Source organism: Amblyraja radiata, chromosome 9 (assembly GCF_010909765.2).
Source record: "Amblyraja radiata isolate CabotCenter1 chromosome 9, sAmbRad1.1.pri, whole genome shotgun sequence".
Classification (NCBI taxonomy): Eukaryota; Metazoa; Chordata; class Chondrichthyes; order Rajiformes; family Rajidae; genus Amblyraja; species Amblyraja radiata.
The window spans coordinates 60,679,693-60,704,216 of NC_045964.1; the positions used below are offsets into that span (position 1 = coordinate 60,679,693).

Sequence of the window (24,524 nt, forward strand, 5' to 3'; positions counted from 1 at the left end):
GGCATGAAATGCTTCTGAGGCATCAAGGCATGAAATGAGTTTGCACAGCCTCCACTCATTAGATCGCGAGCAAGGACCCGAAAGCACAACACTGCCACTAACTCAGCAGTAATTTCAATCCCGTTCATCGGGATATGCAATGTTATTGTGCAAAATGGAAAATGTCACGTACACCGTGGTGGCGTTCGATAGGGCCTGCATACGTGATGTGAGACTGGCGGGATTTGACAGGTTTGAGTGTGGGCAGCTCACGTCAGGCTAGCCCTTGATAAATACATGCACTTTGAGGGTGGCACGGTGGCACAGTTGCTGCCTTACAGCGCCAGAGACCCTGACTATCGATCCCGACTATCGGGTGCTGTCTGCGCGGAGTTTGTACGTTCTCCCTGTGAACCACGTGGGTTTTCTCCATGTGCTCCACTTTCCTGCCACACTCCAACGATATACACGTTTGTCGGTTAATTGGCTTCAGTAATTTGTAAAATTGTAGGGTAGTGTTAGTGTACAGGGTGAGCACTTAGAGGGCCGAAGGGCACTGCATCTCCAAAGTCTAATAGGTCCTTCGGCCCAACTCGCCCACACCGGCCAACATGTCCCAGCAAAACTAGTCCCACCTTCCTAAGTTCGGCCCATATCCCTCCAAACCCGTCCTATCCATGTACCTGTCTAACTGTTTCTTAAACGATGGGATAGTCCCAGCCTCAATTACCCCCTCTGGCAGCTTCTTCCATACACCCACCACCATTTGTGGTGCAAACGTTACTCCTCAGATTCCTATTAAATCTTTTCCCCTTCACCTTGAACCTATGTCCTCTGGTCCTCCATTCCCCTACTCGGGGCAAGAGACTCTGTGCATCTACCTGATCCATTCCTCTTCTTCAGGATTAAAACCAAACAGCGGGCAGCACGGTGGCGCAGCAGTAGAGTTGCTGCCTTACAGCGCATATAGCGCCAGAGACCTGGGTTCGATCCCGACTACGGGTGCTGTCTGTACGGAGTTTGTACTTTCTCCCAGTGACCTGTGTGGATTTTCTCCAAGATCTTCGGTTTCCTCCCACACTCCAAAGACGCGCGGGTTTGCAGGTAAATTGGCTTAGTACAAGTGTGAATTGTCCCTAGTGTGTAGGAGGATAGTGCTAATGTGCGGGGGGATCGCTGGTCAGAGCGGACTCGGTGGGCCGAAGGGCCTGTTTCTGCGCTGTACATCTAAACTGAACTAAATAAACCATGTCCTCTGGTGCTCGATGCCCCAACTCTGGGCAAGAGGTCAAGAGACTTCTTCCTCGGGAAATAAGACCACGCAAAGCAGCTTGAATTGTTCCATTTTTCAAGTAGAGTAAATACTGTATACTGGGTGGCTGCATCGAGCTAAATGAATTTCTGTTTGTTCCCCTGATGAAGCCTTGGTTCAGTGAACAGGCTGGTGAACGTGTGTTTCTGTCTGACTGCCACACGCAGTTATTCAATCGTGGAGCGCTGTTGATTTTGGCGTTGGGCCACTCAAAACAAACCTTTCCAGTGGTTAAATGCAAAAGTGACAATTTCTAAGACATTTCTCAACCAAGGTCCAGGTACAGGAACAGCTTCTTCCCTACAGCCATCAGGCTATTAAACACCACAACCTCCAATAAACTCCGTAGACTTGGTCGGTCACGGTGGCGCAGCGGTAGAGTTGCAGCTTTACAGCGAATGCAGCGCCGGAGACCCAGGTTCGATCCCGACTCTGGGTGCTGTCTACGCAGTTTGTATGTTCTCCCGGTGACCTGCGTTTGGTTTTCTCCGAGATCTCCAGTTTCCTCCCACACTCCAAAATTGTCCCCAGTGTGTGTAGGATAGTGTTAATATGCGGGGATCGCTGGTCGGCGCAGAACTGGTGAGCCGAAGGGCCTGTTTCCGCGCTGTATCTCTAAACTAAAAACTAAACTAAACTAAACTTGGGGGCATTAGTTTTTGGCCTTTTGCACTATTATTGTTTGTCAATTTTTCATGTATATGTATGTGCGTGTGTGTATCTATATATATTATATTTTTACACACACATATATACCTATGAAGAAGGGTCTCGACCCGAAATGTCTCCAAAGATGCCGCCCGTCCCGCTGTGTTACTCCAGCATTTTGTGTCTACCTATATATGTATATCAATATATGTAAATGTATATACATACACAGACTGATTTTTCTCTCATTTATCATATTGTTTGCAGTGTACTATGTTTACATATTCTGTTGTGCTGCAGCAAGTAAGAATGTCATTGTTCTGTCTGGGACACATGACAATAAAACACTCTTGACCTGTGAAGTACATTTGAGCCGTTGCGTTTGAGGGGGTTGCAATAGCAGATATACATCATGAAACCTAATTCCCCGTAGAACAATGAGTGGCACGGTAGCAGAGCTGCTGCCTCACAGCGCCAGAGATCCAGGTTCGATCCTGACCACGGGTGCTGTCTGTGTGGAGTTTGCACGTTCTCCCTCTGACCGCGTGGGTTTCCTTTATTTTCTCACACACGCCAATTAGCCCACAGACCTGCACGTCTTTGGAGTGTGGGAGGAAACCGGAGCGCCCGGAGGAAACCCTCGCAGGTCCCTGGGAGAACGTACAAACTCCGTACAGGCAGGATCGAACCCGGATTTCTGGTGCGGTAAGGCAGCAACTCTACTGCTGCACCACCCCACAGATACTTGCTGCCCTGCAGCTCCAATGAACTAGTTTCAATCCTGCCCCTCCATTGGCGTGTGGTCGGAGTTTGCACAGTTTCCAAGTGACCTGGAATCTGGAGATGATGGGGAGTAGGCTGGAGAATGGAGGGAGAGATAGATCAGCCATGATTGAATGGCGGAGTAGACTTGATGGGCCGAATGGCCTAATTCTACCCCTATCACTTATGACCTTATGACCTACGGCTTTCGCCAGGAGGTGAATGGTGGAGTCTGGATGGAACTGACGGGAACATGGGCGGTAAAAATAGTATTGGTATTAAAAGGAATGTTTTACCTGTACATTGTGAAAATTTCAGCATCACCACCTACTCGTTTTGTCTAGTTATGTTTTTGGTTTTTAGGTTGTGTTTATGTGGGGGGGGGGGGGGGGGGGGGGGGAAACGGGGCTTGCTGTCTCTCCCTTCGGGGGAATACGACCTTTTTGTCGTATCCCCCTTCTCTGCCTCCGTCTACACTGAGGCCTAATGGCGGAGCTGGCGACCTCGGGACTCCGGAGGCAGCTGACAGGACTCACCCTGAGCTCCCGTGAGGGTGGCCCAGCCCGGGGCTGGAACTGCGCTCTCGTGAGAGCGGCCTGGCGAGGGGCTGAGAGACTTTCCCGTGAGGGGCTGTGGCCCGTCGGAGTGGCCCAGCCCGAGGGAGGAGCGGCACTCCCGTCGGAGTGGCCCAGCCCGAGGGTGGAACGGCACTCCCGTCGGAGTGGCCCAGCCCGAGGGAGAAACGGCACTCACGTCGGAGTGGCCCAGCCCGAGGGAGGAGCGGCACTCACGTGAGGGCGATCCGGATCGGGGCTGGAACGGTGCTCCGGTGGCTGGGACGGCGTTCTGAGGCGGTGACCTGAGTCCGGGGTTCAGCCGCGGGCCAGCGGCTGCGTGTGCTGGACTGGAGGGCGGCAGCTTCGACCACCCCCGGGCCGCGGTGTTTGAACCGGCCCGTTTGCGGGGTTCGGTGAGCCGCGGGACTGTTGTGCCATCGCCCGGTGGGGAATCGCCTCAGCGCAGAGGGAGAAGAGGAGGGAAGAGACAGTAACCCTAAGATTTTTGCCTCCACCACAGTGAGGAGGTGCTTGGAGGATACACTGTGGTGGATGTTAATTTGTGTTTATTGTTGTTTATTATTGTATTATTGTATGTATGACTGCAGGCACGAAATTTCGTTCAGACCGTAAGGTCTGAATGACAATAAAGGTATTCAATTCAATTCAATTCAATTCATCCTGGGCAAAGATCTTATAGCGAGCAAGATGGTCCACTTGACGAAAAAGACGTAGTACGGTCATGGGCAGATTCATTGGTAATTTAAGGCACCATTTCCGTAACCGGCTTCCATCTCCGCACCAAAGATCCCATAGATACTAGTGCGGAGTCGGAAGCTGGTTACGGAAACATCCTCGTAAAAATAAAGGTTATTTGGTAAAAATCTTCTCATTTTCAGAATTATAATCTATTAACACAAACTGTTCCCCCGCAAAGTTGATTACACTGCGAGTCAGGTCGGGTCGGGTCGGGTCAGGTTACTGAAATGGATGAAAAAAAGGCCCAAGTTCCACTCTGTTGCGTACTACACGTCAGCCCATTGCATTTAGCAGGAGTGGTCTATCTTGCTCCGCTATAGGATCTTTGCTCCTGGGGACCTCCAGGCAAAGCTCAAAATGGAGGACAAGGTTTTAGGTTGGCACTACAAACTTCAGGTCAAAGCATCCAGAAAAGCAGAAGCTCAGTGATAGTCATAGAATCACAGAGTCACAGTCACAGAGTGATACAGTGTGGAAACAGGCCCTTCCTCCCAACTTGCCCACACTGGCCAACAATGTCCCAGCTACACTAGTCCCACCTGCCTGCGTTTGGTCCATATCCCTCCAAACCCGTCCTATCCATGTACCTGTCTAACTGTTTCTTAAATGTTGGGATAGTCCCTGCCTCAACTACCTCCTCTGGCAGCTTGTTCCAGACACCCACCACCCTTTGTATGAAAATGTTACCCCTCAGACTCCTATTAAATCTTTTCCCCTTCATCTTGAACCTATGTCCTCTGGTCCTCGATTCACCTACTCGTGGCAAGAGACTCTGTGCATCTACCCGATCTATTCCTCTCATGATTTTGTACACTTCTATAAGATCACCCTCATCCTCCTGCGCTCCAAGGAATAGAGTCCTAGCTTGCTCAAGGTCTCACTCAACCTCATATTTCTCTTGCGTAGCTTAAACCCCAGCAGTATGAACATTGACTTCTCTAACTTTGCTTTCCCTCTCTCTCCATCCCAGTTCTCCTACCAGTCCGCCTATCTCCGACTACATTTTATTTCTGTTTGCTCTGTTGTTACTTTCTCCCAGCTAACAACGATCTATTCTACATTTTCCTTGATACTCCATTCCCTTTGCCCTGTTTTCACACCTTACACTTCCTTATCTATCCATCTCCCTCCACCCTGAAGTCAGTGTGACGAAGCGTCTCGGCCCGAAACATCACCCATTCCTTCTCTCCAGACATGCTGCCTGTCCCGCTGAGTTACTCCAAGCATTTTGTGTCTATCTTTGGTTTAAACCAGCATCTGCAGTTCCTTCATACACATGCTGAAATGAAAGCCTGTTGTCCGTGATCCTGAGGGCATAACTGCGGAAAGATCAAATGATGTCCTGCCCCAAGTGTCCCATCCTAACACTTCCAGTGTATTGGCCAGCCAACACGCAAACCCTCAATGGACACACTTGCCCACCAAATCGGAAAGCCAACAAAGACTTCTTCTGGATCAAAAATTCATTAATTCTTTTTCCATCCGCAACCTTTTCATAGATTATAATCTTAACTGTTTCATGGTATTGAAGAACAAAATACGATTTAAATCCAGGAGGTTTATTCTTATAAGAATAAGAGGATTGGCCATTTAAAATGGAGATGAGGAAACACTTTTTCACCCAGAGAGTTGTGAGTCTGTGGAATTCTCTGCCTCAGAGGGCGATGGAGGCCGGTTCTCCAGATACTTTCAAGAGAGAGTTAGATAGAGCTCTTAAAAATAGCGGAGTCAGGGATAAGGGGAGAAGGTAGGAACTGATTGGGGATGATCAGCCATGATCACAGTGCTGGCTCAAAGGGCCAAGTGGCCTACTCCTGCACCTATTGTCTATTGTTCCCAGACAGCACTGCTGGTGTAGTTGGAAACCCTGTAGTAAATGTAAGCATGGCGCTGTTCCTTTCCTGTGTTCACTTGTATTTCTAGCTGACAGAACTCATACGAGGTTAAACTGTGAACAAAAGACACTCGACTTGAATGCCAGATTAATGGCGGACCTTTCACCAATAACAATGCCTTCAGGGAAATGTCTTAATTAGAAGCCCACATTTTATTTGTGACAGAGAGATTAATTGTTTTTAACTTCAGGGCAACACGGTGGTGCAGCGGGTAGAGCTGCTGCCTTACAGCGCCAGAGACCCAGGTTCAATCCTGACCTCGGGTGCTGTCTGTACTGAGTTTGCACGTTCTCCCTGTGACCATGTGGGTTTCTTCCAGGTGCTTCAGGTTTCTCCCTTCGTTCCAAAGACGTGCGGGTTCGTAGGTTAATCGGCTTCTGCGAATTGCCCCGAGCGTGTAAGGAATGGATGTGAAAGTATGTGCACGGAACGAGCTGCCAGAGGAGGTAGTCGAGGCAGTGACTATCCTAATGTTTAAAAAACAGTCAGACAGGTACATGTATAGGATAGGTTTGGAGGGATATGAACCAAACGCAGGAAGGTGGAACTAGTGTAGCTGGGACATTTTTGGCCGGTGTGGGCAAGATGGGCCAAAGGGCCTGTTTCCACACTGTATCACTCTATGTCTCTACGACTGGTGAGATGGTTGGCGTGAACGCTTTGGGCCAAAGGGCCTCTTTCTGTCCTCTATCTTTCAATCAATCAAAACTTATTTATCTTGCCAAAAATCTGGATCAGGTCAGAAATGATCCTGTTCAGCGCTGACGAGGAAAATCGACTTTGACATCATTCAATAATGCAAGGATGAACCAAAATCCCATTCCAACACTAAGCCAACAAGCTGTGTACTTACCAGCATATATTCATTATTAATCCTCTGACAAAGCTTACTATTCACACAATTGCTTTTTTCTGATTCTTTGGAAGGAATTTTGATTTCTGCTTTCTGATTTTGATCGGTGGCGCAGCGGTAGAGTTGATGCCTTATGGCGCTGGAGACCCGGGAACGATGCTGACTACGGGCGCTTGTCTGTACGGAGTTTGTACGTTCTCCCCGTGACCTGCGTGGGTTTAACTCCGAGATCTCTGGTTTCCTCCCACACTCCAAAGACGTACAGGTTTGTAGGCTAATTGGCTTGGTGTAAATTGTCCCCGGTGTGTGTGTGTAGGATAGTGTTAATGCGCGGGGATCGCTGGTCGGCACGGACTCGGTGGGCCGAAGGGCCTGTTTCCGCGCTGTATCTCTAAACTAAACTAAAATAAACTAATTAAAGATTCATAGAGTCATGCTGTGTGGAAATAGGCCATTCGGCCCAGCCACACTAGTCCCACCTGCCTGTGCTTGACCCATATCCCTCTACACCTATCCTATCCATGTACCTGTCCAAATGTCTCTTAAACGTTATGATCATCTCCACTACCAAACCTTCAACCACCGACCTGGAACGGCACCACCATCTCGTAAGTCTCCCTCACCTGATCGGCCGTCCCGTTGGATGTCCACGTGATACCATTCTCCGTCGTTCACCTTCCTGGTGGTGGACTTGATCTTGATCGCTCCGGATCCCATGTCCAGGAGCAGGAACAGGTTGCCGTCCAGGAGCTCCACCGCGAAGAAGTCCACTTTGGTTTTCTTCGGGCTCCTGGCGTCTTTCCTTTCCTGAGGCTTCCCGTGGGTGAAGAGGATCAGGCCGTTGGGCTCGGACGTGCGGAAGTCAAAGGAGATGGAACCCATCTTCTTGGTGTTCCACTTGGGCAGGCTGATGTGGGCCTCGGGTGTCTCGAACGATATGGGGTCTAGCGTGGCCACGTTCTCGCACTTAAACACAACGTCGCCGTGAATCTTCATTTTGGGATCCTTGATCCTCGCCAGGCGCGACAGCTCGAGCCGGATGTCGTTGTTTTTGTACACGACCTGATGATCACAAACACAATACGACACAAAGTCAAAAATCAGAGAGCTTTAGGCGCACATATTAGAAACATAGAAACACAGAAAATAGGCCATTCAGCCCTTCGAGCCAGCACCGCCATTCAATACAATCATGCCTGATCATCCACAATCAGTACCCCATTCCTGCTTTCTCTCGTAGGCATATCCCTTGATTCCGTTAGCCCGAAGGGCTAAATCTAACACTCTCTTGAAGACATCCAGTGAATTGGCCTCTGCTGCCTTCTGCGGCAGAGAATTCCACAGATTCACAACTCTCTGGGTGAAAACGTTTTTCCTCATCTCAGTCCTAATAGGCCTACCCCTTATTCTAAAAACTGTGACCCCTGGTTCTGGACCGCCAACATGGGAACCATTTTTCCTGCATCTAGCCTGTCCAATCCCTTAAGAATTATATATGTTTCTATAAGATGCCCTCTCATCCTTCTGAATTCCGGTGAATACAATCCCAGTCGACCCATTAGTTCAGTACAGTTTAGTTTAGTTTAGTTTATTGTCATGTGTACTGAAGTTCAGTGAATAGCTGGCTTTACCTGAACTAAACATTATTCCTTTATCATGCATCTGCACACATTTTACACAGTTCTACTGCACAGTATGTTCAAGGCTAAATCCATCATCTCCCCTTGGCATCACCTCAGTCAGGGACCATGCAACTAATCTCAGCCACATAGTTGCCAGCTTTGGTTATAGAGTCACACAGTCACACAGCACGGAAACAGGCCCTTCGGCCCAATTTGCCCGCGCTGACTAAGATGCCCCATCTACACTAGTCACCTGGCAGGCGGCACAGTGGTACAAATGGCAGAGTTACTGCCTTATGCCCCTGTCCCACTTAGGAAACCTGAACGGAAACCTCTGGAGACTTTGCGCCCCACCCAAGGCTTCCGTGCGGTTCGCGGAGGTTGCAGGTAGCGGAAGCCTTGGGTGGGGCGCAAAGTCTCCAGAGGTTTCCGTTCAGGTTTCCTAAGTGGGACAAGGGCATTAGAGTGCCAGGGATCCAGGTTCGATCCTGACTATGGTTGCTGTCTGTATGGAGTTTGTACGTTCTCCCTGTGACCGCGTGGGTTTTCTCTGGGTGCTCCGGTTTCTTCCCACACTCAGTAAGCCCAATCAAAGAAAGTCCAAGGGTCTCGAATGAGGTAGATCCATCTCATGTATCCGTACACTGTAAATGCCTCAATTGTAATCATGCATTGTCTTTCCGCTGACTGGATAGGGAGCATTAAAAAGCTTTTCACTGTACCTCAGTACACGTGACAATAAACTAAACTGAACTGAACTGAGTTTTTGTTGCCTGCTAACCAGCCAGCGGAGAGACAATACATGATTACAATTGAGCCATTCGCAGTGTACAGATACATGATAAGGGAATAACGTTTAGTGCGAGGTAAAGTCATTAACGGCACAAGATGGCGGCGCTGGCTTAACAGCTGCGGCCCATCTGCAGTCCGTCTGTTTTTTTTTCTTTCGTTTTGTTCCTTGTCATGTTTTAGTTAATTTTGTTTTATTAAGTTGTGTATGTGTGTGGGTGGGGTGGGAGAAACATGCTTTGGTCTCTTCCTTCGGGGATGCGACTTTTTCTTCGGTCGTATTCCCCGTCCCCGTCTCCGTCTGCGCCGAGGCCTAATGGCGGAGCTGGCGGCATCGGAGCTGTAGCAGCGGCAGCAGCGGCGGAGACCCGAATCGGCCCCGAAGCTGTAGCGGCGGCAGCAGCAGCGGAGACCCGGCTCGGCCCTGGAGCTGTGGCGGCGGCAGCGGCAGCGGAGACCCAACTCGGTCCTGGAGCTGTGGTGGCGGCCGAATGCGGCCCCTAACCCGAAATCATCCGGCTCGCATGCGGATTTTTTCCCCCCGTAATCATTCAGCCCCCCGAGCGCTCAAGCTCTGTCTGTACCGCATCCTGCGCTAAGCCGCCGACACGTCCGCGCACCTTCTGTGAACACGTTTAAGAAAGAACTGCAGATGCTGGAAAAATCGACGGTAGACAAAAATGCTGGAGAAACTCAGCGGGTGAGACATGCAAGGATTGCATGAGGCTGCCTCACCCGCTGAGTTTCTCCAGCATTTTTGTCTACCTTCTGTGAACACGTGATTTGATGCCTGCCATCCGGGGTGGGATGGGGGAGGGATCCATGTGTACATGTGATAGATGTGGCCTGCCATCCGCTCACAGACATGCTGTCCGGCCCCTATGCAGAACAATGTTGGCGAACCCGGACTCCAGCGCTGCATTCGCTGTAAGGTAGCAACTCAACTGCTGCGCCACCGTGAAGCATTTTTGTGGCTAACAGAAACCAACGCAATTTAGCTCCTGAACATCTTACAGTCCTCATAAAGATGACTGCACACGCATCATTGCACAACCACCCATTCTTATTTTAAAGGGCCTGTCCCACTGTACGAGGTAATTCAAGAGCTCTCCCGAGTTTAAAAAAAAAATCAAACTCGTGGTAAGCACGTAGAATGTACGTAGCGGGTACATCGGAGCTCGGGGACATCTCTTAGCGGCTCGTAACGCTAGCGGCAGGTACTCGGGAAACGCGGTAAGCTCGTGAAGACTCGTGAAGATTTTTCAACATGAAAAATGTTGAAAAATGTCCACGGGAGCCCCGAGTACCCACGAGCGTCTATTACCGTAATTCTCCGAGTTTGAATCAGGGGAAACTCGGGAGAACTCTTGAATTACCTTGTACAGTGGGACAGGCCCTTTACTGCTCCCACTAGACAAAAACTGGGCAGGAGAGGCAGATTACGAAGTATCAATCTTGTTTAAGGCTGATAGAGGAAGACATGACTTTGCATATGATATTTCCTCTTAAGAACTTCCCATGTATTTGCTCCCCTTCTAATATGTGTGGAAGAACTGCTGGGAATACCTTCCTCCCTCCCAAATCCAATTCCATTTACATATCTCTGCAACTCATAAGTTCATAAGTGATAGGAGCAGAATTAGACCATCAAGTCTACTCCGCCATGCGATTCCTCCTAATGCGATTCCTCCTAATGATAAATCAGACCAATTCATAACGAGTTGGTCTCCATTTGTCGTCTTTTTGGAATCATATGGTGCAACACAATTGTAAAAACTAACTGTTTCAGGACTGGACGAGGGATGGTCAAGATTATAAACAATGATCTCCTTACTTCTTTTCTTTATGTCTTATTCTCTTTTTCCTATTTTCTTTTCTTCAACTTTCTTCATTCATTCGTCTTTTTTCTTTTTCTTCACACACTATATATCTCACGTCTTTCTATCCTTTACTATCTAATTTATTTTTCTTATTCTTATCTTTCTTTATTATAACAAAAAAAAAATAAGAAGCTGTACATAAAATGTATTATGAAAATATATATTAGGCACTTTGGTGCCATATGATTGCACTTACTTCTAATAAAATATAATATTAAAAAAAAAGAAAAAAAAGTCTACTCGGCCATGGCTATTGAGTGCACTGGGCCTCAACTCGCTGGAGTTTAGAAGGATGAGGTGGGGGGGGGGGGGTCCTCATTGAAATTTGCCGCATAGTGAAAGGCTTGGATCAAGTGGATGTGGAGAGGATGTACCCACTGGTGGGAATCTAAAACTAGATGTCATAGCCTTAGAATTAAAGGACATTCCTTTAGGAAGGAGATGAGGAGGAAATTGGAAAAAGGAGTAGGCCATTTAGAACAGAGATGGTGAAAAACCTTTTCACCCAGAGAGTTGTGAATGTGTGGAATTCGCTGCCACAGAAGGCATTGCAGGCCAATTCTCTGGATGCTTTCACGAGAGAGCTAGATAGGGCTCTTAAAGATAGCAGAGTCAGGTGATATGGGGAGAAGGCAGGAACGGGGTACTGTTTGTGGATGATCAGCCATGATCACAGTGAACGCCGGTGCTAGCTCAAAGGGCCAAATGGCCTACTCCTGCACCTATTGTCTATTGAAATTCTTTAGTCAGATGGAGGTGAGTCTGTGGAATTATTTGCCACAGAAGGCTGTGGAGGCTGTCAATGGATATTTTTAAGGCACAGATAGATATATTCTTGATCAGGGGTTACAGGGAGAAGGTAGGAGAATGGGGCTAGGATGGAGAGATAGATCAGCCATGATTGAATGTAGACTTGATGGGCCGAATGGCTTATTCTGCTCCTATTACTTATGACCTTATGGCTGATATATCTCTCCCTCCTAACGCCAATCTCCTGCATTCTCCCCAATAACCCCTGGCATCCGTACTAATGAAATGTTTATTGTGGTGAGCATTTTCACACCTATACCTTTTGCCCGACGGGTGAGGGGAGAAGAGGGAATGGCCGTCCTCATTCAATCATTCATTCAGGCGAATCGAGGACCAGAGGACAGAGGTTCAAGCTGAAGGGGAAAATATATAATGGGAATCCGAGGGGCAACGTTTGCACACAGAGGGTGGTGGGTGTATGGAACAAGCTGCCAGAGGAGGTATTTGAAGGCTGGGACTATCCCAGCTTTTAAGAAACAGTTAGACAGGTACATGGGTAGGACAGGTTTGGAGGGATATGGACCAAGCGCAGACAGGTGGGACTAGTGTAGCTGGGACATTGTTGGCCGGTGTGGGCGAGTTGGGCCGAAGGGCCTGTTTCCACACTGTATCACTCTATGACTGTCAAAGCCCTGTCCCACAGTGCGAGTTCATTCCCAGAGCTCTCCCGAGTTTAAAAAAAATCAAACTCGTGGTAAGCACGGAGAATGAACGTAGCGGGTACGTCGGAGCTCGGGGACGTCTCTTAGCACTAACGGCAGGTACTCGGGATGACTCGCTAATGGCAGGTCAGCACAGGAATACTCGTGAAGATTTATCAACATGATACGAGCGGCCATTACCGTAAATCTCCGAGTTCGAATCGGGGCAAACTCGGGAGAGCTCTTGGAATGAATTCGTACCGTGGGACAGGGCTTTAAGACTCTATCTTCATAACCTCAGAATGCACTGGGATATTGCATCTGTTGGAATGAATGAAAGACTAAGGGATGTAAGAAGCACTAAGTCTCAACAATCAGCTCCGTTGCCAGGACGTGAGGGCCTGAGCTACAAGGAGAGTTCGGGGCAGGCTAGGGCTCTATTCCTTGGAGTGCAGGAGGCACGAGGGGTAATCTTACAGAGGAATATAAAACCATAAAGGGAATAGAGTGAATACACATTCTCCCCCAGAGTAGGGGAATCACAAAGAGGAGGCCATGGTTTAAGGTGAGAGGGGAAAGATTTAATAGGAACCTGAGGAGGCAACTTTTTCACACAGAGGGTGGGGTGGGTATATGGAACATAGAAACATAGAAACATGGAAAATAGGTGCAGGACTAGGCCATTCGGCCCTTCGATCCTGCACCGCCATTTAATATGATCATGGCTGATCATCCAACTCAGTATCCTGTACCTGCCTTCTCTCCATACCCCCTGATCCCCTTAGCCACACGGGCCACATCTAGCTCCCTCTTAAATATAGCCAATGAACTGGCCTCAACTACCTTCTGTGGCAGAGTGTTCCAGAGATTCACCACTCTGTGTGAAAAATGTTTTCCTCATCTCGGTCCTAAAAGATTTCCCCCTTATCCTTAAACTGTGACCCCTACCAGAGGAAGTAGTTGAGGCTGGTACAAGAGCAGCATTTAAAAGAGAACTGATCATGTATATGCATAGGGAAAGGTTTGGAGGGAAGGTAGACACAAAGTGCTGGAGCAACTCAGTGTGTCAGGCAGCATCTCTGGTAAAAGAGAACAGGTGACATTTCAGGTCGGATCCCTTCTTCAGACATTAGACTTGAGAGATACAGCACGGAAACAGGCCCTTCGGCCAGGCTCAACATCCGAGGACGTACACGCCACTGGAGATAAATGGGACTACTGTGGATAGGGTGAGCAGCTTTAAATACCTGGGAGTCCACATCACAGAGGATCTGACATCGACAACGCACACTGCCGCACTGGTGAGTAAGGCAAGGCAGCGTCTTTACCACCTCAGGCAGCTGAGGAAATTCAGAGTCTCTCTGAGGATCCTTCAGTGCTTCTACTCTGGGGCTGTAGAAAGCATCTTGTCCGGTAACATCGCAATCTGGTTTGGGAACAGCTCTGCCCAGGAACAGGAAGGCTCTGCCAGAGAGTAGTGCGTTCGGCCGAATGCTCCATGGGAACTACACTCCCCGCCCTGCAGGACCTATACACCAGGAGGTGCAGATCCAGAGCCAGTAAGATCATGAAGGACCCCTACCACCCCAGCAACGGACTGTTCCAGCTGCTACGGTCAGGCAAACGCCTCCGCTTTCACGCTGTGGAAACAGAGAGGATGAGATGGAGTTTCTTCCCACAGGCCATCAGGACTGTAAACTCTTATCTCACCAGGGACTAATTTACTGTTGTGTTGTGTCTTTTTTTTTCAATTCTAAAATGTAAATACTGGTTCTGTTCTGTTCTGTTGTTTTGCACAATCCCGCAGGCATTGCCACTTTCATTTCACTGCACATCTTGTATGTGTATGTGACAAATAAGGTTGACTTGAGTTGACTTGCGTTGACTTGACCAGCGATCACCCCGTACACTAGCATTATCCTACATACTAGGATAATTGACAATTTACAGAAGCCAATTAGCCTACCAGTCTGTTCTTCTTTGGAGGGTGGGAGGAAACCGGAGCACCTGGAGAAAACCCACGCAGGTCACGGGGAGAACTATAAACAAACTCCGTGCAGACAGCACCTGTGGTCAGGATCGATCCCGGGTCCCGGCGCTGTGAGGCAGCAACTCTACTGCTGCGCCACCGTGCCACCCTAACTCTTATCAACTAAATTCCCATCTGGCATGAATAGTGCAGTTAATGTGGGAAGGGAAGTGGGAATTTCAGCCATGATCACATTGAATGGCGGTGCTGGCTCAAAGGGCCGAATGGCCTACTCCTGCACCTATTGTCTATAGTCTATTGTCTAATTTGGAAAGTGTTAGTGCTTATTCATTATCTATTTGCGTTTGTGTTCAGCTACCCGTCGATATTGGCTTCATGATCAAACAAACAATAATTTCCATCTGATTCATAACAGTGTCTGGGCGGCACAGGTCGGTCTTAACGCATGGGCACGCTGGGCAGTTACCCGGGGCCCCACAAGCATAGGAACCCCATGCTAATCTATGTATTGTAAAATGTTGTTGTAGAACATGAAAACGGAGAGGAACATCGCAAGTGCATGACGGCATATTTGATTCGGCATAAAGAAACAGGAAGTATAGGGGCCCCAGTCCACTGCTTTGCCCGGCGGCCTATAAAGGGCCTGTCCCACCAGCATGCGATTGTATGCGTCTAGCGTGATCAAATGTGGTGGCTTGAGGTGTACGGTCTCGCGGGGCCGGTCCCAATTCGAACCGCGGAGGCGTATGGAGTTGTGCGGGGCTGGTCCCGACATCATACTCACCAATCAGCTGGGCAGGAGGTGGGCCGACTGAATTTGGACGTCGCACGGCGTCGGGCGGTGACGTCATCACGCAACGGCACGCCGGGCGGTGACATAATCGCGCAACGCCACGCGCTAGGCGTACACCATCAAGACGTTGCGTATGACGTCAAGACGCTCCGTATGCCGTCAAGACGGCGCATACGCCCTCAATGCGCCTGCGGGCCGACAGTGCAGGATTTTCGGAGCCCAATGTCGGACCAGCCCCGCACAACTCCATACGCCTCCGCGGTTCGAAGTGGGACCAGCCCCGCGAGGCCGTACTCCTCAAGCGACCACGTTTGGTCGCGCTAGACGCATGCAATTTCATGCTGGTGGGACAGGCCCTTAATGCTGTTAAGACGCCCCTGCGGTGGCACAGCGGTAGAGTTGCTGCCTCACAGCACCGGTAACCAGGGTTCGATCCTAACTACAGGTGCTGTCTGTATGGAATTTGTACCTTTTTCCCGTGACCTACGTGGGTTTTCTCCGGGTACTCCGGTTTCATCCCACACTCCAAAGACGTACAGGTTTGTAGGTTAACTGGCTTCAGTAACATTGCCCCCAGTATGTGCAGGATGACGGTGGTGTGCGGGGATCGCCGGTCCGCGTGGACTCGGTGGGCCCCAAGGGTCTGTTTCTGCATTGTATCGCTAAACCAAACTGAACTTAAACTAATAGCCCTGTCCCACGGTACGAGTTCATTCCAAGAGCTCTCCCGAGTTAAAGATAAATCAAACTCGTGGTAAGCACGGAGAATGAACGTAGGGGGTACGTCGGAGCTCGGGGACGTCTCTTAGCGGTTTGTAACGCTAACGGCAGGTACTCAGGAAGACTCGCTAACGGCAGGTAAGCACGGGATGACTCGTGAAGATTTTTCAACATGATGAAAAATGTCCACGAGAGCCCCGAGTACTGACGAGTGGCCATTACCGTAAATCTCCGAGTTCAAATCAGCGCAAACTCGGGAGAGCTCTTGGAATTGAACTCGTACCGTGGGACAGGGGTTTAAGGTAGACACAAAATGCTGGAGCAACTCAGCGGGTGAGGCAGCATCTCTGGGGAGAAGGAATGTGCGACGTTTCGCGTCGAGACCCTTCTTCAGACTGATGTCAGGGGAGGGGGTGGGACAAAGGTAGAATGCAGGCGGAGATGGTAAGGCTAGTGGGAGAACTGGGAAGGGTGAGGGGATGGAGAGTGAGAGAAAGCAAGGGCTATCTGGAGTTAGAGAAGTCAATGTTCATACCGCTGGGGTGTAAACTACACAAGCGAAATATGAGGTGCTGTTCCTCCAAAGTAAAACTAAAACTTTGAACTAAAAGTAAACTGTCAGAGTTGACTTATGAGCCTTTACTGCCTGTGAAATAAGTTCCTTACCCAATTACTCTGCGCTGGAGCTTTCTATCCACATCACCTTTGACCGGATTCCCATTCATTTTTTTGTACAATGACCTCAGGGGACAGATTACCTTTCTAAATGACAGTATCAATCCGTATTCTTGATGTGGGGAAGTGAGTCTGTTGTGCACAGAATCCTTTCCACTGTGAGGTCAGCTCGGCTAAGATCATTTGTTTCAGTTGATTGCTATTTTTTTCTGCAGGACTCAATCTTTCTCAGCTCCAGGTTTAGTTTACTTTAGTTTAGAGATACAGTGCGGAAACAGGCCCTTCGGCCCACCGGGTCCGCGCCGACCAGCGATCCCCGCACACTACCACTCTCCCCCCCCGCACACACCGGGTACTATTTACACTTAAACCAAACTCAATGAAGCCACAAACCTGTACGTCTTTGGAGTTTGGGAGGAAACCGAAGATCTCTGAGAAATTCCACACGGGTCACGGGGAGAACGTACAAACTCCGTACAGACAGCACCCGAACCCGGGTCTCTGGGGCTACAAGCCCTGTAAGGCAGCAACTCTACCGCTGCTCCACCATGCCACCCTTGCTTGACAAGCCTTGCACAATGATACAATATTAATGCGGCACGGTGGCGCAGTGATAGAGTTGCTGCCTTACAGCGCCAGAGACCCGGGTTTGATCCTGACTATGGCTGCTGTCTGTACAGAGTTTGTATGCTCTCCCCGTGACTTGCGTGGGTTTTCTCCGGGTGCTCCGGTTTCCTCCCACACTCCAAAGGCGTACAGGTTTGTAGGTGAATCGGCCTGGTATGAATGTAAATTGGCTACATTTGTGTAGGATAGTGCTAGTGTGTGGGAACCGCTGGTTGGCATGGACTCGGTGGGCCGAAGGGCCTGTTTCCGCGCTGTATCTCGAAACTAAACGAAAGTAAACTCTACGGCAGGATAGGCAGTGTGTGTGGAGGGTGAGGCAGGGTGAACCTTGTTGATGACTTGTCGTGGGGTTATGGGGAGAAGGCAGGAGAATGGGGTTAGGAGGGAGAGGTAGATCAGCCATGATTGAATGGCAGAGTAGAATTGATGGGCCGAATGGCCTAATTCTACTCCTATCACTTATGACCTTACGATTAGCTGATATTTTGTGGTGGCATCGACGATGATATAATTAATTTTTTATTGTTTTGTGTGTATTATTGTCACATATTGGGCCAATACATCAGTGGATGATGCAGTCAACTTGGGCCTGCACTTCATCCTCCAGCACCTAGACCGCCAGGGGACCAATGCAAGAAAATCCACAAACATCCACTGTTTGTGTATTTTAGCTCTGCATTCAACACCATTGTGCCAGAGCTACTACGCTCCAAACTTGATAGGCCGAACAGCCTAAATCAGCTCCTATTACTTATGACCTTATGAACACCTGATATCTATTTCCAGCAGTTTCTATTTTTGTTCTATTTTTAGTGGATGGCGTCATTGTCTGCAGTTCTCAGCACCGTCAGCCCTACCTGAAGCTTAATTTCCTCAGACTGTAAGAGGCAATTTAAAGCTGACTCCTGCATCCAGCTGTAAGTAAATCCACAAAAGATGCGAAGCTGGCCCATCAGGAGAGGCGATGGAGATTGTCTATTGACTGGATCTATTCCTATAAGGACTGAAATAGCGAGGAATAAGAAAAACGGGAGTGTAACACACATTCTGATTGCAGTTGTTGTCTGGCGTGCCCTGAAGGTTATATAGCGCCCACAATTTGAAGAGCGTTCTGCGAGCCGTGGGAATTTCTAAGCGCGGTTAACCACCCAGGGATTCGGGAAGAAATAACAAACCACAGGAACTGACTGCAGGGCCGTGGTATTGTACCTTTACAATCGTACAGCTCGAGTCATTTCTTCCAGTCCTGCCACAGAGGTGACAGCAGGCTGGGAGAGATCTGTTACATTCTAAGGCAAGCACTTTTTTTGCACTACTTGAGAGCAGTGATGTATAGGCAGTGCAGTCAGATACATAGAAACATGGAAATCAGGAGCAGGAGGAGGCCGTTCGGCCCTTCGAGCCAGCAGCGCCATTCACTGTGATCATGGCTGATCATCCACAATCAGTACCCCGTTCCTGCCTTCTCCCCATACCCCTTGACTCCGCTATCTTTAAGAGTATCTAAAGGGCCTGTCCCACTTGGCGATTTTTTCGGCGACTGCTGGCATCATTGACAAAAATTTGCAGCATGATGCAGCGGTGACGCGGCGCGATCACGTTTGACGCGCGGTGTTTATTTCACGTGTCGCCATATTTTTTTTGTCGCAGCTGGATTTTGAAATGTTCAAAATCTTTAAGCGACCCTGATATGATGCCGGCAGTCGCTGAAAAAATTGCCAAGTGGGATAGGCCCTTAACTCTCTCTTGAGGGTACAGAGGGTAGTCGAGGCCAGTTCATTGGCTATATTTAAGAGGGAGTTAGATGTGGCCCTTGTGGCTAAGGGGATCAGAGGGTATGGAGAGAAGGCAGGTACGGGATACTGAGTTGGATGATCAGCCATGATCATATTGAATGGCGGTGCAGGCTCGAAGGGCCGAATGGCCTACTCCTGCACCTAATTTCTATGTTTCTATGTTTCTATGAAAGCACTCAGTGAATTGGCCTCTGCTGGCATCTGAATTCCACAGATTCACAACTCTCTGGGTGAAAAGGTTTTTTCTCATCTCGGTTTTAAATGGCCTCCCCTTTATTCTTAGACTGTGTGGTCCCTGGTTCTGGACTCCCCCAACATTGGGAAAAATTTTCCTGCATCTAGCTTGACCAGTCCTTTTATAATTTTATATATTTCTATTAGATTCCCTCTCATCCTTCTAAATTCCAGTGAATACAAGCCCAGTCTTTCCAATCTTTCCTCATATGACAGTCCCGCCATCCCGGGGATCAATCTCGTGAACCTACGCTGCACTGCCTCAATAGCAAGAATGTCCTTCCTCAAATTAGGAGACCACTAAGGACAATTAACACATATACCAAGCCAATTAACCTAAAAACCTGTACATCTTTTGGAGTGTGGGAGGAAACCGAAGATCTCGGAGAAAACCCATGCCGGTCACGGGTAGAACGTACAAACTCCATACAGACAGCACCCGTAGTCGAGATCGACTGAAGGAGCCGAAATGTCAACTATCTTTTTCTCCAGGGATGCTGCCCGACAACTAAGTTCAACCCACACTTAGTGTCACAGTCATTGAGTCTTACAACGTGCAAACAGGCCCTTCGGCCCAACTTGCCCATGCCGACCAACGTGTACCAACTACACTAGTCCCACCTGCTCGCGTTTGGCCCATATCCCTCTAAACCTGATCTATCCATGTACCTGTCTAACCTTGCGGCTAGCTGGACACAAAAAGCTGGAGTAACTCAGCGGGTCAGGTAGCATCTCTGGAGAGAAGGAATGGGTGACATTTCCGGTCGAGACCCTTCTTCAGACTGAAGAAAGATAACCCTGCGGCTCTCTTTGGAAAAAAAATAACAGTTGGATGTTGTGCCAATGAAGCTCCTGCACCTTAGAACAATCGAGTGCAACGGTGCCTCAGAGGGCGGTGGAGGCCGGTTCTCTGGATGCTTTCAAGAGAGAGCTAGATAGGGCTCTTAAAGATAGCGGAGTCAGGGGATATGGGGAGAAGGCAGGAACGGGGTCCTGATTGGGGATGATCAGCCATGATCACATTGAATGGCGGTGCTGGCTCGAAGGGCCGAATGGCCTACTCCTGCATCTATTGTCTATTGTCTATTGTTTAAGGCACAGTTCCATGCTAGAATCCAGTAAATAGTTTACAGCATCTACTGTAATTACACTAAAACAGACAACTAGCTGTGTCAAACTGTGTCAGCTTTCCCTTGCAGATGTAAATTCAAGCCACACAAACTATAAAATATTACTGGTAGAGTTGGTGGAGATATACATTATTCTAATTATGGAAATGGACCTGCGTTAAATATCTTCTGGTGACATAAGTGGATGAATCAATTCCTTAAAAACATCAAAAACAATCCCAACATCGTTCCCTCGTTAAACAGAATTAAACGTTCAATATTAATGCAAGAGACTTCTAAGGCTTACGTTAATAAGAAATTATGGCAAGGCCTTCCTCAGTAGTTTGAAAATGGTTTGAGAGAAAACATCTGACAAAGAGAACTCACAAATACATCTTGTAAATTGGCCTGCGTGTCCCGAGGGATTTATCCCTTCCAATTTGTCACACTCTCACACAATTTGAGAAACGCTGAAGCTGCTACATCTCAGCACTGTGACTTATACTGCAAAATTTAATTATGTATAGAGTCATAGAGTGAAACAGCGTGGAAACAGGCCCTTCGGCCCAACCTGCCCAACCTGCCCACACAAGGCCAGCAATGTCCCAGCTACACTAGTCCCACCTACCCGCGTTTGCTCCACATCCCTCCAAACCTGTCCGATCCATGAACCTGTCTAACTGCTTCTTAAATGTTGGGATGGTCCCTGCCTCAACTACCTCCTCTGGCAGCTTGTTCCATAAACCAACCACCCTTTGTGTGCAAAAGCTGTCCCTTAGCACACTTTTTCTCACAGAGAGTAGTGAGTCTGTGGAATTCTCTGCCTCAGAGGGTGGTGGAGGCAGGTTCTCTGGATGCTTTCAAGAGAGAGCTAGATAGGGCTCTTAAAGATAGCGGAGTCAGGGGCAGGAGTAGGCCATTCGGCCCTTCGAGCCAGCACCGCCATTCAATTTGATCATGGCTGATCATCCACAATCAGTACCCCGTTCCTGCCTTCTCCCCATATCCCCTGACTCCGCTATCTTTAAGAGCCCTATCTAGCTCTCTCTTGAAAGTATCCAGAGAACCGGCCTCCACCGCCCTCTTTGAGACAGATAATTCCACAGACTCACAACTCTCTGTGAGAAAAAGTGTTTCCTCATCTCCGTTCTAAATGTTCGACACCTTATTCTTAAACTGTGGCCCCTGGTTCTGGCCCTCGATTCACCGATACGTGGCAGATGTAATGGCTGATCTCGGCAAGCGATGCTCAATGTCTACTGTAAGGTTCTGTTTTGTAGAATAACACATGTAATTATATAAAATATATATATTTGAGTTCTGGTTAATGGCCTTACTTAAACATTGATGTTACCTTGCACGCTGCAAGTGATACATATACGCTGTAATGTTAGAGGCATTATGTATAATTTGCCATTACAATAAAATTTAGTCCAACTTTGTATTTATTGCTATTGCTTAACCTTTGATGTCAAGATTAGCAGGGACATATTCTGAATTGCAAAATCTTCACTCCAGATGTACTGCAATGTTAGAGACAAAGCTTTGTTTGTGTGTGTGTGTATGTGTGTGTGTGTATGTGTGTGTGTATATGTGTGTGTATGTATGTGTATGTGTGTATATGTGTGTGTATGTGTGTATATGTGTGTGTATGTGTGTGTGTGTGTGTGTGTGCGTGAGCGAGTGTGTGTGTGTGTCTGTATGTGTGTGTATATGTGTGTATGTGTGTATCTGTGTATGTGTGTGTGTGTATGTGTGTGTGTGTGAGTATGTGTGTGTGTATGTGTGTATGTGGGTGTGTGCGTGTATGTGTGTGTGTGCGTGTGTATGTGTGTGTACGTGTGTGTGCGTGCGTGTGTGTGTGTGTTTGTGTGTGTGTGTGTATGTGTGTGTGTGTATGTGTGTGTGTGTGTGTGTGTGCGTGCGTGCGTGCGTGCGTGCGTGCGTGCGTGCATGCGTGCGTGCGTGTGTGTGTGCGCGCGTGCGTGCGTGTGTGTACATCACTGTATGAACACGTGGCAATAAACTAAAACTGAAACTAGCCTAGTCAATGGATATTTTGAAGGCGGAGAGTGCTAGAATCTTGATGGGTGCCAGGGGGGCCATGGGGAGAAGGCAGGAGAATGGGGTTGAGAGAGAAAGATAGATCAGCCAGGATTGAATGGCAGAGTAGACCTGATGGGCCGAATGGCCTAATTCTGTTTCTGTCACTAATGAGTTCAGTTGCAGTTGAGTTTATGAGGTACAGTGAAAGACTTTTGTTGCGTGCCGACCAGTTAGCAGAAAGACTGTATGTGATGAGCTTATGAATGACGCTAGCGAAATGTGTGAAGGAGTTCCCTGGGTGACGGATGTCAAGAATGCAGAGATGTAGCATCTCTGGAGAACGTGCTCAGGTGGCGTCTGAAGAAGGATCTCGGCACGGTGGCGCAGCGGTAGAGTTGCTGCCTTACAGCACCAGAGACCCGGGTTCGATCCTGACTACGGGTGCTGTCTGTACTGAGCTTGTACGTTCTCCCCTTGGGTTTCTCCGGTTTCCTCCCACACTCGCACAAAGACAGAGAAACATAGAAAATAGGTGCAGGAGTAGGCCATTCGACCCTTCGAGCCAGCACCGCCATTCAATATGATCATGGCTGATCATCCAAAATCAGTACCCCGTTCCTGCTTTTCCCCCCATATCCCTTGATTCCGTTAGCCCTAGGAGCTAAATCTGGCTCTCTCTTGAAAACCTCCAGTGAATTGGCCTCCACTGCCTTCTGTGCCTGGAATTCCACAGATCCAAAACTATCCAAGTGAAACAGTTTTTCCTCCTCATAGTCCTAAATGGCCGACCCCTTATTCGCACGTCCAAATTTGTAGGTTAATTGGCTTGGTATTAACTGCGAATTGTCCCTAATGTGTGTAGGATGGAGTCAGTGCGCGGGGATCGCTGGTCGTCGCGGACTCGGCGGGCCAAAGGGGCTCGTTTCCGCGCTGTATCTCTAAACTAAACTAAAAGTAAAGAGGAAAGTGCAGGAAGGTTCATTTAGAGCTGTAAGCCTGGATCTTGGTCAGCTGGGAAGGCTGGTTACAACAGAGTAGGGACTGTAGAAATTAACTGGGAAGAAAGTAATCATCATATTTATTAAATAAAATACTTGGGGGCAATTTGAAATCGAAAGTGTATATAATGTGATGGAAGCAGTAATGAACTTGGTATCGCTTCCAGCAACATATATAACATCGTCTTTCCCACCTTGAGAAAGGCCTCGAAATTGAAATGCTTTATGGACGGCAGGGACTGGGAAAGATCAAGTTAATAACATTTATGTTTGGGATTGTCACGTGCACCGAGATATAGTAAAATAAATTTGCATGCTGTCCAATCAAATAGATAATACTATATCTAGGATACAGTCAAGTGAAAGTCAAGTGCAGTGGTTGGAGTGACGGGGAAGATACAGAGTGCAGAATATAGTTCTTAGCATCGAAGCCCAACAGTTCCAGAGGCAAAGTACATTGTCCACAATGTTGATGATCCTCATCATCATCATCATCATCATCATCATCATCATGGTTGAAAACATCAACGGGCACGGTGCCTTACAATGCCGTGTACGACAGTGATCGCAACTTCTACTGAAGTGTGGATGGCCGTTGGCTCGCTAGGAGCTCATCCGCCTATTGACAGGTCTTGTTTTTGGTCCTGCTGGGGGTCCACAGCCCCCTCTTCACCTGGCAAACCAGGTGGGGGAGACGGTTTAGTCGCCGACTATCTGACCATGGTGCAGGGAGCACGGGATTACATTGTACCTGTGGCGGGGGGAACTCCCCCCACCCCCCCCCGTCAGCAAGGAGGTGGACTGTACCCGGGCAATGTGAACTCATTGAGCGGGTAGGCTTCTTCAATCTGAAGAAGGGTCTCGACCCGAAACGTTACCCATTCCTTCTATCCAGAAATACTGCCTGTCCCGCTGAGACACTCCAGCATTTTGTGTCTGTCTTCGGGGTAAACCAGCATCTGCAGTTGCTTCCTGCACACTCATAGACCAAGTAGCTTAGTTTAAAAGAAGGTAGATAAAAATGCTGGA

The 24,524-nt window shown here is 48.5% G+C and overlaps 1 protein-coding gene across 19 annotated transcripts in view; it reads right to left on the minus strand.

Moving 5' to 3' along the window:
* Positions 1 to 24,524, minus strand: part of nrxn3 (neurexin 3) — a 1,403,890-nt gene that overhangs the window by 899,152 nt on the left and 480,214 nt on the right. For all 19 annotated transcript variants that reach the window (XM_033027583.1, XM_033027578.1, XM_033027577.1 and 16 more), the window contains one exon: positions 7,389 to 7,827. In XM_033027583.1, coding sequence (XP_032883474.1) covers positions 7,389 to 7,827 — 439 coding nt within the window. The remainder of the gene's footprint in view (positions 1 to 7,388; positions 7,828 to 24,524) is intronic.